Here is a 16,984-nt window from a genome sequence, read left to right on the forward strand (position 1 = left end):
TGGGAAACACAGCAAGTCCCTGTCTCAAAAGAGAAGACAACAATGTTAGATACCTGGGAAAGACTTTAAAGTAGCCATGATAAATTTGCTTCAGTGAGCAATTACAAATATGCTTGAAACAAATGAGAAAAATAGAAAGCCTCAGCAAATAAATAGAAGCTATACAGTGAAACCAAGTCAAAAATTTAGACCTAAAAATACAATAATCTAAATGAAAACTCAGTTTATGGGTGGAACAAAAAATGGAGAAGATAGAAAAAAGAATCAGTGAACCATAAAACAGAATAATAAAAATTACTCAATTTGAGCAAGAGAGAATGAATAGATTGGTGGTGGGACCTGGGAAACGGCCTCAGGGATCTGTGAGATTAAAACAGAAGATCTAAAATTCATGTCATCAGAGTCTCAGATAGAGGGGGAAAGGGTATGAAGCTCAAAAATCTAGAGAAAATAATGGCTGAAATTTTAATAAACTTTGCAAATGCATGAGCCTACAGATTCAAGAAGTTGAGTTCCGAAACATGGTAAATCCGAAGATATTCACATGAAGACACATAATGTATAAAGTTCTGAAAACTAAATACAAATGTTGAAGGCATCCAGAAAATAATGATGTCCTATAAAGGAAAAACAATTAGAATGAGAGTAGACGTTTTTAGAAGTCATGGAAGCCAGAAAGAAGCTACAAATAGTTTTTTAGGTGCTGAAAGAAAGGAATTCTCATCTGAGAATCTTATACCCAGGAAAGATATCCTTCAGGAATCAAGGGGAAATCAAGACATTCTTGGATAAATGAAGACAGAGGATTTATCACAAGTAAATCTTCCTGGAAAGTATGGCCAAAGAAGCTTTCTAAAAAAAAGAAAATGATAAAAGAAGGAGTGTAGGAATATCAAGAAGGAAAAAAGGACACAGTAAACAAAAATATGAGTGAATACAATAGACTTTCCTTCTCATTTTGAGTTTTCTAAATTATATTTGACTGTTCAAGCAAAAATTATAAGACAGATGTAGAGGAAAAATGAAAGAAACAAATGAGAAAACATTTTTTAGGAAGACATTGAGAGAAGTTAACAAGACCAGTGAGATTTTGTGTTGTCTAATACTCTTTCTGTGGCCACATGACTTGATGTTAACTGGGAAGATGATTTGTCAAGATACATAACAGTATGAAACTCATTTATCCTTCACTTCTAAATTATATACATATTCATGTGTACATAGATAATTTTACAAAAGAACCCACTGAAATAGCAACAAAAAAGGGCCTATGTATGTTCACTAATAAGAACATAACTGAACACAATGATAATCCCATATTATGAAATAATTTGCATGAGATATACCTGAATGTAAGCCTACATGATATATGTCAGTTCAAGAAAAATGTTTTGTGCATTTTTATTTAAGGTGTATATATATGTGTGTGTGTGTATATATATACACACACACACACACATAACTATGTATGTAAAAATATACATATATGTAAATCTATACAAGTTTAAACGAACCACCAACAATTTGGAAATGAATAAGAATAGTGGAATTGGGCAGGAATAAAGGAGAACTCTACATTTTGCTATATGTATTGTTATATTGTTTGAATTTTTCAGAACAAAGTTATGTATCACTTACGAATTAAATTCATGTATTTTAAGTTATAAAGGCTCTTAACCTGAGGTCATGATTCTTGATTCTTCTGTGCTGTGGGTACATGATGGTTATCAGGGGACCCATGATAGGGTATAAGTAATATGTTTCATTTCTTCCTGCTAAGTTGAAAATTATTTTTGTAAAAGGTGTCATTTTATTTTAAATTGTATTTTGAAGTACTGTTTCTTAGACAGGTTTGGGGTTGCATAGGTTGCAAAAATGTATCACCAGGTAGCATGGAATAGTCATTTTGCAAAGATAGAATGTCTAGATTATTTATTGAAGTTGTGTGTGTTTGTATGTAACGTATCTTACATAATTATCAATATTTGTTTATTTTAAGTCTTACTGGAGTTGGACAATGTCAACATAAAGGACACACTACTGAGCTTTTAGTTTTTCCCTCATGATTGAACAAAATAGAATATAAAAGCTAGACTACTTTTTGTGTGAGGAGCTTCTTGCTAACAGTATGTCACCAAAGCCGAAAGCACTTAACTCTGTCTATCCTGAACATTTGTCAAATAGGATAGATCTCGTTATTAAGAAGATTTCAAGATGACAGTTGTACTAACACCTTAGTTGTGCCAATTCAAATGCATTATATTAAAGAATACTAAAGTTTATTATATTGAAAAGTTAAATAATTTAAATACGATTAGCGAGACCTTGCTACTATGTCCGTTGGAAATGCTCAAATGTTTTCTTTTTTAAAGTAGTGGAATAAACTGGAATTATGTCTCTTATAAATGACATCATCCATTATGAATTGCTTGCATTTCTTCTAATATTTTGAGGAAAGGTATGAAATAATTCAGAAATGCATCTTTTGTCCTTCCGTATGAATTCAAATGAAACAGATGTTCTCTCGGCTCCTAGTTTTTGTTTGCTACATCCTGGCTGGCACGATCAAAGAAAAAATCATTTTTTTCTGAGTTGTTTTTGGAAATCTCACAGGACTTTGAAATCTTCAAATGCTTCAAATCTTCAGTTTCTTTGTTAACAAAAATTGTGCTAGAAAAAGAAAAAAATCTTGTCGAATTTACAAATGGAGCATCTGTGATGTTTCATGAGAAATCTGGCTTTCCTGCTTTTTTAAAGAAAGAAGCAGCAGGTCCTTGCAAAGGCGACTAATTGAACTTACACATTTATGCATTTTTCCTCCAAAACCCCACTAAACAAGGAAATAAACTGAATTAAGAATAAAAATGTCATTAACACACAGGAGGATGAAAGTAATAGGGAAAAAAAAACAGCAACAGACGAGTGAAATATATTTAGGAAGCTTGAAAATGAAGGCACTTGTGAAAAGTGACTTAAACAGAGATAGTGGAAACCTAAGTCAATGTAGGGGAATTCAAAAGAAACAGAATAATTATTATTTTCAAATTTTTAGAAATGTAAGGCAGCTGGGACTTCAGAAAGTGGGGGCCAGGATCTAAAAGGAGTGTCATTTATTTAAGCTTTGTAGGAAAAGTGGACCCTCTATTCCTGATTTCCTTCCCATGCTCTCAGGTTAGAGACTCCCTTTTAATCTTTTGACCTAAGCAAGAAGCAGGAGGACAGAAAATGCTGGAGAGATTCTTTCAAGAGCTTCAGGCATAGGGGCTCCAGGTGCAACTGATGCCTGTCATGAGGCATCAAACCAAGAAAATGAAAATGACAGGACCCCTTGCTTGCCCTAAAATCCTGAAAGGCAGACTTAAACTTCTTCCACTGATCAGTAGACAAGAATATAGATGATAGATATAGATACAGATATAAATATAGATATAGATAGATTATAAATGGATATAGGTTATAGATAATATGGCTGCCCAGAGGTTCTATATAAATATACCTATATCTGGGAAACTAACTTGCCTAAGGGAAAAGATCTACAGATTCTGCATTTGAAGAACCTCTAGGCAGCCATATTATCATCCTATAGTTTAGACCATTATTCAATGAGCCATCTGCTACTAACTGAGCTCCAGACAGTTTTTAGCACCTCATTGTTAAATCTATTGAAAATTTTATAAAATTTATAATATAAATATTACTTATATTTATGTATGTATATATGTTACATATAACAAAAAGTTATACAAGAGCTATAACAAACTATCAAGTTTTCCCTATCATGAACAAGAATTACATATTTATAACATGAAAACACTGAATATTAATTTAACCACAAATGTTTATATAATTCATGAATGTCAGTTAAAGGTTCAAGCAGTTCTATAAAACATACGAAAACCAGTTATTTTTGCCCTGCCCATCCCTACCCCCCATTCTCACTTGTCAGAGAGGTAGCCTTTCTTTAGCTATTTGTCTACCACTCACATTCATATACTTAAGTTGCTGTAATATCATGCTTGGTTTTTAAAATATTTGAAATTGTCTATTAACTTCCTATAAAGGAAAAACAAGAGTTTATTTCTTTGATATGACACTCCATGTATGATTATCTCCCTGCCACTGACTTTGGGAACCCATTACATTTATAGCAAGCTGTAAGCAAGCCTTCTCTTTGTCCAAGTGAAAGATGTTCTGATTTCTCAAAATGATCATCTGCATAAACAACTCTGAAAAATGGCTCAGATAAAAGGATAATCAGAGCTTTGTAGTCTTAGTATACAAACTAAAGGAGGTATAAGGGCACAAGAGGATGAAGGAGGAATATGTCTCCCAGCCCAGATCGAGGCTCTGCTATTGACTAGCTGTGATTTGGGTTAAGTCTTTTTACTTCTAAAAGGCTCATTTTTGTTATGTGCATGGCAGTAACAATACTAATTACCTTGAGCCTGAAATAATGTATTAAAATACGTTAAATAAAGAAAGCAGCATAGTGCCAGACACACCATAGGCACTAAAGTTGTTATTTTTACCTTTTAAGAAAATTATAACTTCTGTTTTTTCCCAAAATCCACAAATCAAGGCAGCATGAACTCAAGTTATTAACGTATCTGAGCCTCAGTTTTGTCACTTGTCAAATGAAGATGATAATATCTTTATCACAGAATAATGGAATCACATCATAGGCAGTTAAATATAATATACTTTCTAACTTTACTAATATTACTAACAAACCCAAGTTTACTACTTATAGTACAGAAGCATTCTTGCATTAAAAATCAAATCACAGGAAGAAATTTTATGTGAAGGATGCTATGCACAGCAACTTGACAATGATCATGATAAAATTTTAACTTTTATTTAAGGCAAATAGAATCACTCTCTGAAGTTTGTGACAATAACTAGTTTGATTGTATGATAATATGCATTTTTTAACATTGACAGTCATTAATTTTTAAATAAGAAAGCAAACTTATTTTGATAGTTGCTTTTTTAAGTACTGTTTATTCAAGGGAAATTAATTTACAATACTATAAAATATTTGTTGTAAGGGGAATTTAACATACACGTAATTGTGTATGTTTTTCTAAAGAGGTCCAGAGTTTCATAAAGAAACCATCAACAATACTGAGATTGTTTTGGTGATGGGTTGTTGAGATCAATGATTGTCTCTATGATCAGATGACAGTTAAACTCCAGAAGGAGGTTACAGAAGCTCATTCTAATCTCCCTTCTAATGCTCCAGCAATCTCATCTCTCCTAAGAGTGATTTACCTTTTACAAAATCATTCATAATCATATAATAAATCATTCAACTATATCAAATATCTGGGGAAATTCCTTATATTTCCTAGAGTTTAACTACATTTCTCTGATATCTTTTGGAAGAATTATTTATGTATGCTTTACTTTAAATTTAATAACTGATACATGCATGCAATGTATCATTTCTTGTATTATAATGAATACATAATTTTAAATGTCATATTAATTACAGAACCCATTTTCATGAAAAATGCTTCAGTGCCTTTGAGAGAAAGTATACTGAAAGGTTAAGAGCACAAAATCTAGAACTAGAACCCCAAGGCTGCAAATTCAGCTCTCTCAATTTTTGATGTGTAATGTCAGCTGAGTCACTTAACCTCTAAGCTACCTTATCTCTAAAACAGGGTAATATCATTTACCTATTCTTGTAAATTTGTAGTGCAGAATAAATGAGTTAACATACATAAAGTGCTTAAAATACTGCTTACCACACAATAAACATTGTCTAATAGATGTGTTATCTAAATATGATATTACAGATAATATATATTAAAATTAATTAAATTGCTAATTGAGGCCACTGTTCTTATGGCAGTAAATAAAGAATTATTAGGAGCTAATAAAAATACTCATTTATGTGCAAAGTCTCTAATAAAGTCAGCAAACATTTTTTAATTCAATTAGTGGTTGAGATAGACACATTAGGCAATGCTTGTTCAAAAATGGGCAATAACTGAGTTTTAATGAGATCAATTGTTTGTCACAGAGTATTGTCAGCTTTTCTAACATTACTGTTTCTCTAGGCACTAATCTTAAAAGTCTTTCCCAAGACTTCTTAAAGGAAAAGAAGAAATGCCATATCCTGTTTATGTATCTTGTCTCAGAAAGATAACTTAGTGTCCCTCTCACACAAGTAGACATTCATTTCCAAAACAGTAGAATGTGATTAATTGCCTCTTGGTTTAGTTTTCTTTTGAAGTGGTCAAGACAGATCTTTAATTTAGTGTTTTGATAAAGAAATTCAGTATCATACCCACCAAGTTGACACATATTTTTCAATATGCTGTGAAAGGAGCAATTGTATTGTACCTTAAACAGAAAGAAAGAAAGTCGATGAATAGATTTTCTCAGGATATGATTTATGACACAAGTGTTACAAACTGTGTTTTTCTTTGCCAAATAATTCCTTTCAAGTGCTATTTTTTTAGAATTATGTAATGTCTCTTTTTTGTATGCCAGAAAAATAGCCAGGATATGAATTTGACATCACATGCATGGTGAGAGTGTGGAAAAGATTCTGAGAACGCTATTTACTTCCAAATAAAAGGTCACAGAATTAATTTTACAATTCAGCGTTTGAAACTGGCTTTCTGAGAGCCTTGGAGATTTGGAAAATTAATGTGTGTACATTCAAAATGTACGTGTGCATACACTTCTAATAAACCCTTTCACAAGGCAGAGAACATTGTGTCCACCTAATTTTACAATTGCCTTTTTCAGAGAGAACTTTGTAAATTTACACAATGATACTTAACCTAGCTGAGCCAGGAGAAAAATTGCTTTTGAATATTGGACTCTATGAATTATTCTAGGGTGTTATGGACTCTGACTCGAATGAATTACCAGATTATCCTCCTGAGACTCTTAAAAATTCAGCAGTTTCACTCTGTCCATTTATGTGTCCCAAATTATGTTAATTGGGCCTAACTCACCAAGCATACTCTCTGTAGAATATACATCATTCTAACTTTATGTCTGTGGTCTACATAAAAATGTCAGTTTGAAGAATGTGGTTATATTTAGTAGAGGTGCTGACTATTTTTTGTTAAAGCTTAAACAGCTCTCTCTTCTTTCTCCTTCCTTCCTTCCCTCCTTCTTCCTTTCTTCCTTCCTTTCTCTTTCTTTCTCTTTCTTTTCTTTTCTTTCTTTTCTTTCTTTCTTTTGTTTAAGAGACAAGGTCTTGCTCTGTCACCCAGGCTAGAGTTCGTCAATGTGATCCTAGCTCATTGCGGCCTCAACCTCCTGGGGTCAAGCCATACTCTCGCCTCAGCCTCCCAAGCAGCTGGGATTATAGGCGCACATGCCACACCTGGCTAATTTTTATTTATTTTTCTTTTATTTGTAGTGATGGAGTCTTTTTATGCTGCCCAGGATGATTTCACACTACTGGGCTCAAGTGAACCTTCTGTCTTAGTCTCCCAAAATGCCAGAATTATAGGCGTGAGACACCATACCTAGCTAACTAGTTCTTAATATGTAATTTAATTCAGTCATCTTTGTGCCTACACTATAGAATTCAGGGGATGGGTAAATGAAGGGTTCTGGGAGTGGCTGAATGCACTAATAATCACTAATAACCACTGTTTGTTGAGGGTGTTCTATGGCTGAAGCACTCATCTAAGCACTTACGTGTATTAATTCATGTTCTGCTCACAGCAACTCTCTGGGGTAGGTACTATTGTTATCTTCATTTTAAAGATGAGAAAACTGCAGTATAGAAGATTTGAAGTAATCATCCAAGGGTCACGAAATTTAAGTAAACTAATCCACCTAGGGTGCTCATGAATACACTGAATTTCGATGGGAATATTCTCAATACAAGAGGCTTGCTAAAGAGTTCTCAGAAAGAACTTCATTTGAATAAACTTGAGTGGATTTCAGCATCTCTTCCTCAGGTTTAGAAACTACAAAAACAGCCGTTGAGAGATCTGGGTAGTATGCTTTTCTAACAAAAAGCATTCAAAGGTGATGAATTTTCTGGAATATCAACATACTAATTCTCCCTGGAAGTTGGAGGAGAGCCTCTCCAATGAGCAGAATATTGGTATACAACATCCAGGCTTTGTGTGAAGCCAAATCAGAAGTTTGTCTGATGAGCATGGAATCAGATCATGAATATTCTAGAGGGTTATTTCCTGCCCCTGAAGATTCCCTTATCCCACACCAGGGACCGTGAGGCCTAACTTTTCAAGTCCTCCAGATTCACTTTACTGAATACACTGCTGAATGTTCACTGACAACTTCGGGGGCGTTATAATGATGACTGAAAGTTACATAAGATTGCTCCTCTGCACTGCTTTTCCACGTTTAGAACTCCAATGCCTCTCGAATATAGTATGTGATTTGCAAGGAGGGATACCTTTTGACAGTCGGCATTAATTTTATAGAATCCACTCTCAAATTTCTCTTTTGAGAGTGTCTTCTTGGAATACAGACATTTACTAGACATCCACAGCTCTTTCTAATTGAATAAATAAACACATACATATATAAATACGGTGGGATGCTTATATTTAGGTTGGTGCAAAAGTAATTGCTGTTTGCCCACGATTACTTTTGCACCAACCTAAGATGTGCAACTATCTAACCCCCAGCCCACCAAAGCCAGATTGTATATAACGGCATAGCTATTTTATAGTAAGTAATATACATAAGCTGGAGAAATTTTTACTTAAATCTGGGTTAGTCACTACCAAAGCAACATTGTTTTTCCTGAACAATAGAATGTTAATATAATGTCATAAATTTCCTTTAAAAACAATTACTTTGACTTTCAGATTAACATTAACACTTTCCTGTCCAATGGATCTCAAGAATTTTCCCATGGATGTACAAACATGTATAATGCAACTGGAAAGCTGTAAGTATGAACGACTTACCTTTAAAAATACTTTGACAATATAGTAGATACAAGCTTTTAATGCCTAATATGAATAATTTATTTTGGTCACATATTTACTGAATAGGCATGTAACCTTTCACCAGGTACTGAAAATAATCTCTCTCAACACATGCACCCTATACTATGAGAAAGAAACAAATTGAGGATCTAGAAATAACAGATTTTTAAAGCTTGAAATGTAAATATATGTTTCCATTCACATCATCAGAAGTGAAAAGGGTGGTAATCATTAAACACGAACTGTCACATTTATTGGAAGCCTCTTATCAACCAAGTGTCTATATATATTTTTTTCTTATACTGACAAAGATATTGTTATCCCGTGTTTTCATGGGGATAATGGTCATGTGAATGATTGAGTAAATGTGAAAATGGTCATGCTGAATGATTGAGTATTGGGCTCCAATTCACTAAGGTGACAATGACAAACTGTCTGCCTCCAAACTTGTGCTGCTTCTGAGAACTAATGCTGATTATCTTAATATCACTCTGCTGGGTATGGTATGTATATTGTCTCAGAAGAAAAAACTTATCACGCTTTCTCACAGACTTATTCCAGCTTTCAGGTTTTCCTCTAAATTTCTTCTTTCAAAGTAGACCTATGTGCCTCACTAATTGATGTTAACACAGATGAATATTTCTCTGATCTGTATAATTATCCCTAAATTATTTGTTTACAGTGTATAATCCCATGCAAACATTAAGCAATATGCAATATTTTCTCTTGTTATACGAGGGGGAAAAAGGTTTGACATACTCCTTGAGGGAAATTTGAAGGCGGATCCTCACACTACTCTGGGTGTCAAAGACAAGGCTTGTAGTGTGATGCAGTAGTCACTAGATGGCGCACCTACTTTGTGGGGCAATATGACTATCCCCCCTCCCCCTCCCATTTGTTTTTTCTTAAGTGGAAATATCCATTTCTCTGATAAGAACTCCTACTTATAACATTTAAATTGATTATTTTGTAAGTAGTTCTTAAATAATTAATTAGCATACACATGAATAAACTACTAATGTAAATGACAGGAAATAAATTAAAATTTGGGGAGCTACTTAGCAATTAATCTACGTGGAGGGAGCAGCAGAATTTTGAAATTTAAGAGAGGCCATTTGAGGACAGGCTGATAGTGTACCTTGGTTGAAAAATTAAGTACATTTAGGGTATAGAGTTTAAAAATGTGCACAACAGTCTAGTGGCACCCTCATTACTAAACCAGGGGGCTGGATGTTATTCAATAGGCATGAGAAATGGTCAACATATTAGGGCGAAGAAAATTATTTGGTACTTGCTGTACCTCTTAAAGATTATTTTAATCAAATGAAACAAGATTATTTAAGAAGTTCTCATGATTTTCCAGCAAAAAGAACAGAAAGTAGGACAAAAAGCAGTTATGTGAAAGGTAGAAATGGGAGAGGTTGATTCAGAGTGGAAGTGAAGTCACTGAGTGCTTGTGAGTCAGAGCTAAAGAGCTTAGATAAATGTACTAACACATTAGAAGTACTATGAAGATCAGATTAGAAGTACTGATGAAGAAAGGGAACAGGGGATGAGAAAGAAATGTTGATGGGACTGTTGATAAAAATCCATCTTAATATGTTTGAGGCCTGGGAAATTTAGGTCCAAAGCCAAAGAGAGGAGTGAAAAGTGAAGATCAACTATTAAAAGCCATATACAGAGTGGTTCAAGGAATCCGATGAAACAGCTGAAGAAGAGAATGTAGAGAGGAAAACAAAAACACAAACAAGAACAAGAACAGACCCTTAAGAAATGCCTACCTTTAGAAGTTGTTGGAAGAACTTCCAGACAAAGGGTTGTCATAGATGGCAAATTAAAATCAACACTATTCAATCTCAAAACAGAAGGAACTGTCAAGGAGTTTTGTGTAACAAAATCAAATGCTGCAAAAAGCTTTTCATAAAGGACTTGAAAAAAGCAATTGTTATTGTCAACAGAGGCAAATCTGACTAGAATGATGACGGTCAAAGCTGGAATCTAAAAAACTTTTTTTTTTTTAAGTGAGTGATGAGAACGTGGGGGCAGTGAGTGAAATCTGTTATTCCACGAACCTTAGTTATTAAAGAAAGATGAGAAAAAGTACAGTGCCTGAGGGTTGGTTATATCACTGGGCTTCCTTTTTTGAATAAGGAAAGCTAGTAAGCTATTTTGCAGAACACAAGAGCTGACATAATAAGACCGCTCAAGTGCCTGCCCTTGTCAGAACATTTCCAAAGCAATCTAAAACTCAACATGAGAAAAGAGAGCCTCTCTTCCTCTTCCCCCTTGTTTCTTAATTCCTCTATAAGAAATATGAGTGGGTTGTTCAAGGGGTTCTTTAATATTTCAGTTGTTAAGCACTTCCTGCTCTCCTATTAGAAATCAATTTTAATTTAGCTCACCATAGAGACTTTGTTTACTAAACTCCTTTAGTAGATGCTAATGTCATTTAAAGTAGAAGCTACTAAAGTCAAGTTATTCAAGGCTTTTTTTTCTTAAAATGTTTTTAGGACAATTTCATATATATACACACATATATAATATATATTGTATATACATATATATTAAGAAATGCCCACATTTCTATATATATATGTGTGTATGTATATATACACATACATACAAATCTGCATATGTGTGTGTGTGTGTATAGACAGACAGATAGATAGATAGATAGATAGATAGATAGATAGATAGATGGTTTGTTTGTTTGAGACGGAGTTTTGCTCTTGTTACCCAGGCTGGAGTACAACGGCATGATCTCGGCTCACCGCAACCTCCACCTTGCAGGTTCAAGTGATTCTCCTGCCTCGGCCTCCCAAGTAGCTGGGATTACAGGCATATGCCACCATGCCTGGCTAATTTTTTGTATTTTCAGTAGAAACGGGGTTTCTCCATGTTGGTCAGGCTGGTCTTGAATTTCTGACCTCAGGTGATTCACCTGCCTTGACTTCCCAAGTGCTGGGATTACAGGGGTGAGTCACCATGCCCAGCCTATATATACATTTTAAGAAAAATTTATATCTATTTTTCTTTCTTTCTCTTTAAATAGTGGTTTAAAATGACAAGATAAAAGATTGTAAATTAGTGGAACTCACTGGAACGTAGGTAAAAAGAGTTTAACCCACCAGAAAGCAAGAGCTGTAAAAATCCCAGGGTCTACTTTTGAATGAAATCTAACTTCAAAAAAGAAAAAAGAAAATGTTCAATAATATTAAGACATGGGAAGCAGGCAAAAAGGAAACATAATTGAAAAGCAAACACTTTAATGGCTTGTAATGGTACAATTTCAGTAAAAGTTCAATAAATTTTGTAAAAGTTGCTTAAATTCAGTAAAAGTTCAATAAATATATATCAATGGTCAAGACTGTTCCAAGTGGCCTGGGAAATAATCTTTCATTTAAGCATCAGTTGAAAATATCTATCAAATACCTAATATATTCCACATATTATGTTGGGTGATATAACAATAAATCAAGCCAAAAGGTCTCTCCTTTCAAGAATTTCAGAGGATACCTGGAATATAATAAGATAAATTATATTTATGCCAATATAATAATTCAATTAAAGATGATAAGTAAATGTTAATGGTATACTTTTTAAACAAAAGAGAAAGTGAATAAGAGAACAAAATTAGAAAATGGTTGGTTAGATGCAGCTCAGGATTGCAGCTCCGAGTGAAAGTGCAGAGGGTGAGTGGATGCCACATTTCCAGATGGATTTTTATTGCCCACAGACTAGGAGATTCCCAGGCGGAGGAGCCCCACATGTCGCCAGTGTGGCTGTTTTGGCTGGTGCGGCTGTTTTGCCTGCACCCTGGCGCAGCGGCTCCCGGCACAGAGTAAACAGGACTGTGTTCCCACTTAGCCAGCTAGGGGAGCTGAAACAGGGAGCCAGGCCAGGAGATTCCCAGGCAAAAAAGCACCACGAATCTCAGAGCCGCAGTTTCAGCAGCGCAGTGGGTTGCCGCACAGGAAATCACACAGATCCCAGCACCTATTCAACAGGCAACCAGGACACCTGGGAGAGGGCCGACCATTCAACTAAAAAATAAAAGGCTCTGAGGCAGGGAGCCAGGAGATCAGGCCCGGCTCCTCCCACTCCCACAAAAACAAAAACAAAAACAAAAAAACAGCAATTGGAAACGCTCTGGGTTGAGAGTTTCACAGCAAGCACAGCTGAACCCGGGATGGTCCAGCTCTGTGGGGATGGGCGTCTGCCATTACTGAGGCAGCCTGCCATTGCCAAGGCAGCCTGCCGTTGCTGAGGCAACCTGCCATTACAGAGAGAGTCCGTCATTACAGAGGCAGGCCAACATTGCGGAAGCAGTTCTAACTACACCCATATAAACAGGACTACAGGGAAATTCACACGGCAGCTGGGAAGAGCCCACAGCAGCTCAGCGAAGCCTCTGCAGGCTGAGAGAGACTAGGCTGCCTCCTTGTGAGCAGGTCAGCCCTGAAGAAAAAAAAAAGCAGCAGCACAGCGGAAACTCATAAAGCCCTAACTCCCTGGGACAGAACACCTGGGGAAAAAAAAGGGGGGTTTATGAGTTCTGCTGCAGCAGACTTAAATTTACTGGCCCAGCAGCTCTGAATGAACAACAGGGCTCACAGCTCAGCACCTGAGCTAATATAAACGACAGACTGTTTCCTCAAGCAGCTCCCTGACCCCCGTATATCCAAAGAGTAACCTCATAAAGGAGAGCTCAGACTGACATTTGGCAGGTATCCTTCTGGGACAAAGCAGAAGAAGAAACTGGTAGCCACCTTTACTGTTCGGCAGCTGCTGTAAGTGATCCCCAGGAAAGCAGGGCCTGGAGTGGACCTCAGCAGTCCTACAGCAGAGAGGCCAGACAGTTAAAAGGAAAACTAAGAAACAGAAATAACTTCATCAACAACAAACAGGACGTCCACTCAGAGACCCAATCAGAAAGTCAACAACTACAAAGCCGACAGGTGGATAAATCCACAAAGATGGGAAGAAACCAGCGCAAAAAGGATGAAAACACCCGAAACCAGAACACCTCTCCTCCTACAAGGGATCACAACTCCTCACAAGCAAGGGAACAAGACTGGATGGAGAATGAGTGTGATGAAATGACAGAATAAGCCTTCAGAAAGTGGGTGATAAGAAACTTCCGTGAGCTAAAAGAACATGTTCTAACTCAATGCAAAGAAACTAAGAACCTTGAAAAAAGATTTGACGAAATGCTAATGAGAATGGACAACTTAGAGAAGAATATGAGTGAATTGATGGAGCTGAAAAACACAACACGAGAACTTCACGAAGCATGCACAAGTTTCAACAGCCAAATTGACCAAGCAGAAGAAAGGATATCAGAGGTCGAAGATCAACTCAATGAAATAAAACAAGAAGGCAAGATTAGAGAAAACAGGGTAAAAAGGAATGAGCAAAGTCAACAAGAAATACGGGACTATGGGAAAAGACCTAATCTACATTTGATAAGTGTACCTGAATGTGACGAAGAGAATGAATCCAAGCTGGAAAATACTCTTCAGGATATTATCCAGGAAAACTTCCCCAATCTAGCAAGTCAGGCCAATATTCAAGTCCAGGAAATACAGAGAACACCACAAAGATATTCCTCTAGAAGAGCAACCCCAAGGCACATAACCGTCAGATTCACCAGGGTTGAAATGAAGGAGAAAATGCTAAGGGCAGCCAGAGAGAAAGGTCGGGTTACCCACAAAGGGAAACCCATCAGACTCATAGCAGATCTCTCAGCAGAAACCCTACAAGCCAGAAGAGAGTGGGGGCCTATATTCAACATCCTTAAAGAAAAGAACTTTCAACCCAGAATTTCATATCCAGCCAAACTAAGCTTCACAAGTGAAGGAAAAATAAAATCCTTTGTGAACAAGCAAGTACTCAGAGATTTCATCACCACCTGACCGGCTTTACAAGAGCTCCTGAAAGAGGCACTACACATAGAAAAGAACAACCAGTACCAGCCACTCCAAAAACACACCAAATGGTAAAGAGCATCAACACAATGAAGAATCTGCATCAACCAACGGGCAAAACAGCCAGCTAGCATCAAAATGACAGGATCAAATTCACACATAACAATATTAACCCTAAACGTAAATGGTCTAAATGCCCCAATCAAAAGACACAGACTGGCAAATTGGATAAAAAGCCAAAACCCATCAGTGTGCTGTATCCAGGAAACCCATGTCACATGCAAGGATACACAAAGGCTCAAAATAAAGGGATGATGGAAGATTTACCAAGCAAATGGAGAGCAAAAAAAAGCTGGAGTTGCAATTCTCATCTCTGATAAAATAGACTTTAAAGCAACAACGATCAAAAGAGACAAAGAAGGACATTACATAATGGTAAAAGGATCAATGCATCAAGAAGAGCTAACGATCCTAAATATATATGCACCTAATACAGGAGCACAAAGAGACTTAGACTCCCACACAATAATAGTGGGAGACTTCAACACACCATTGTCAATATTAGACAGATCAACGAGACAGAAAATTAACAAGGATATCCAGGACTTGAACTCAGACCTGGAACAAGCAAACCTAATATACATTTACAGAACTCTCCATCCCAAATCCACAGAATATACATTCTTCTCAGCACCACACCACACCTCTCTAAAATTGACCACATAATTGGAAGTAAATCACTCCTCAGCAAATGCAAAAGAACAGAAACCATAACAAACAGTCTCTCAGACCACAGTGCAATCAAGTTAGAACTCAGAATTCAGAAACCAACCCAGAACTGCACAGCTTCATGGAAACTGAACAACTTTCTCTTGAATGTTGACTGGATAAACAATGAAATGAAGGCAGAAATAAAGATGTTCTTCAAAACCAATGAGAAAAAAGACACCACATACCAGAATCTCTGGGACACATTTAAAGCAGTCTCTAGAGGAAAATATATAGCAATAAGTGCCCACATGAGAAGCAAGGAGAGATCTAAAATTGACACCCTATCATCAAAATTGAAAGAGCTAGAGGAGCAAGATCAAAAAAACTCAAAACCTAGCAGAAGACAAGAAATAACTAAGGTCAGAGCAGAATTGAAGGAGATGGAGACATGAAAAACCCTACAAAAAATCAATAAATCCAGGAACTGGTTTTTTGAAAAGATCAACAAAATAGACAGACCACTAGCCAGATTAATAAAAAAGAAAAGAGAGAATAACCAAATAGATGCAATAAAAAACGATAAAGGGGATATCACCACAGATTCCACAGATTCAAAACATCATCAGAGATTATTACAAACAACTCTATGCACATAAACTAGAAAACCTGGAAGAAATGGATAAATTCCTGGACAGTTGCCTCCTCCCAAGCCTAAACCAGGAAGAAGTCGAAACCCTGAATAGACCAATAACAAGGTCTGAAGTCGAGGCAGCAACTAAGAGCCTACCACCCAAAAAAAACCCAGGTCCAGATAGGTTCACAGCAGAATTCTACCAGACATACAAAGAGGAACTGGTACCATTCCTTCTGAAACTATTCCAAATAATCCAAAAAGAGGGAATCCTTCCCAAATCATTTTATGAGACCAACATCATCCTAATACCAAAACCCGGCAGAGACTCAACAAGAAAAGAAAACTACAGGCCAATACCCATGATGAACATAGATGCAAAAATCTTCAATAAAATACTGGCAAGCCAATTGCAACAGCACATCAAAAAGCTTATTCACCATGATCAAGTAGGATTCATCCCGGGGATGCAAGGCTGGTTCAACATACGCAAGCCTATAAATGTAATTCACCACATAAACAGAACCAAAGACAAAAACCACATGATTATCTCAATTGATGCAGAGAAGGCCTTCGACAAAATTCAACAGCCCTTTATGCTAAAAACCCTCAATAAACTAGGTGTCGATGGAACATATCTCAAAATAATAAAAGCTATTTATGACAAACCAACAGCCAACATCATACTGAATGGGCAAAAACTGGAAGCATTCCCTTTGAAATCTGGCACTAGACAAGGATGCCCTCTCTCACCACTCCTATTCAATATAGTA

General features: G+C 36.2%; 1 protein-coding gene across 2 annotated transcripts in view; it reads left to right on the top strand.

The window, feature by feature from the left end:
- GLRA3 (glycine receptor alpha 3) overlaps nucleotides 1-16,984 on the top strand; it is a 193,199-nt gene that overhangs the window by 105,400 nt on the left and 70,815 nt on the right. For both annotated transcript variants that reach the window (XM_012454689.2, XM_012454690.2), the window contains exon 5: nucleotides 8,820-8,902. In XM_012454689.2, coding sequence (XP_012310112.1) covers nucleotides 8,820-8,902 — 83 coding nt within the window. The remainder of the gene's footprint in view (nucleotides 1-8,819; nucleotides 8,903-16,984) is intronic.

Source organism: Aotus nancymaae, unplaced genomic scaffold, assembly GCF_030222135.1.
Source record: "Aotus nancymaae isolate 86718 unplaced genomic scaffold, 86718_ANA_hifiasm-v0.15.2.pri h1tg000115l, whole genome shotgun sequence".
NCBI lineage: Eukaryota > Metazoa > Chordata > Mammalia > Primates > Aotidae > Aotus > Aotus nancymaae.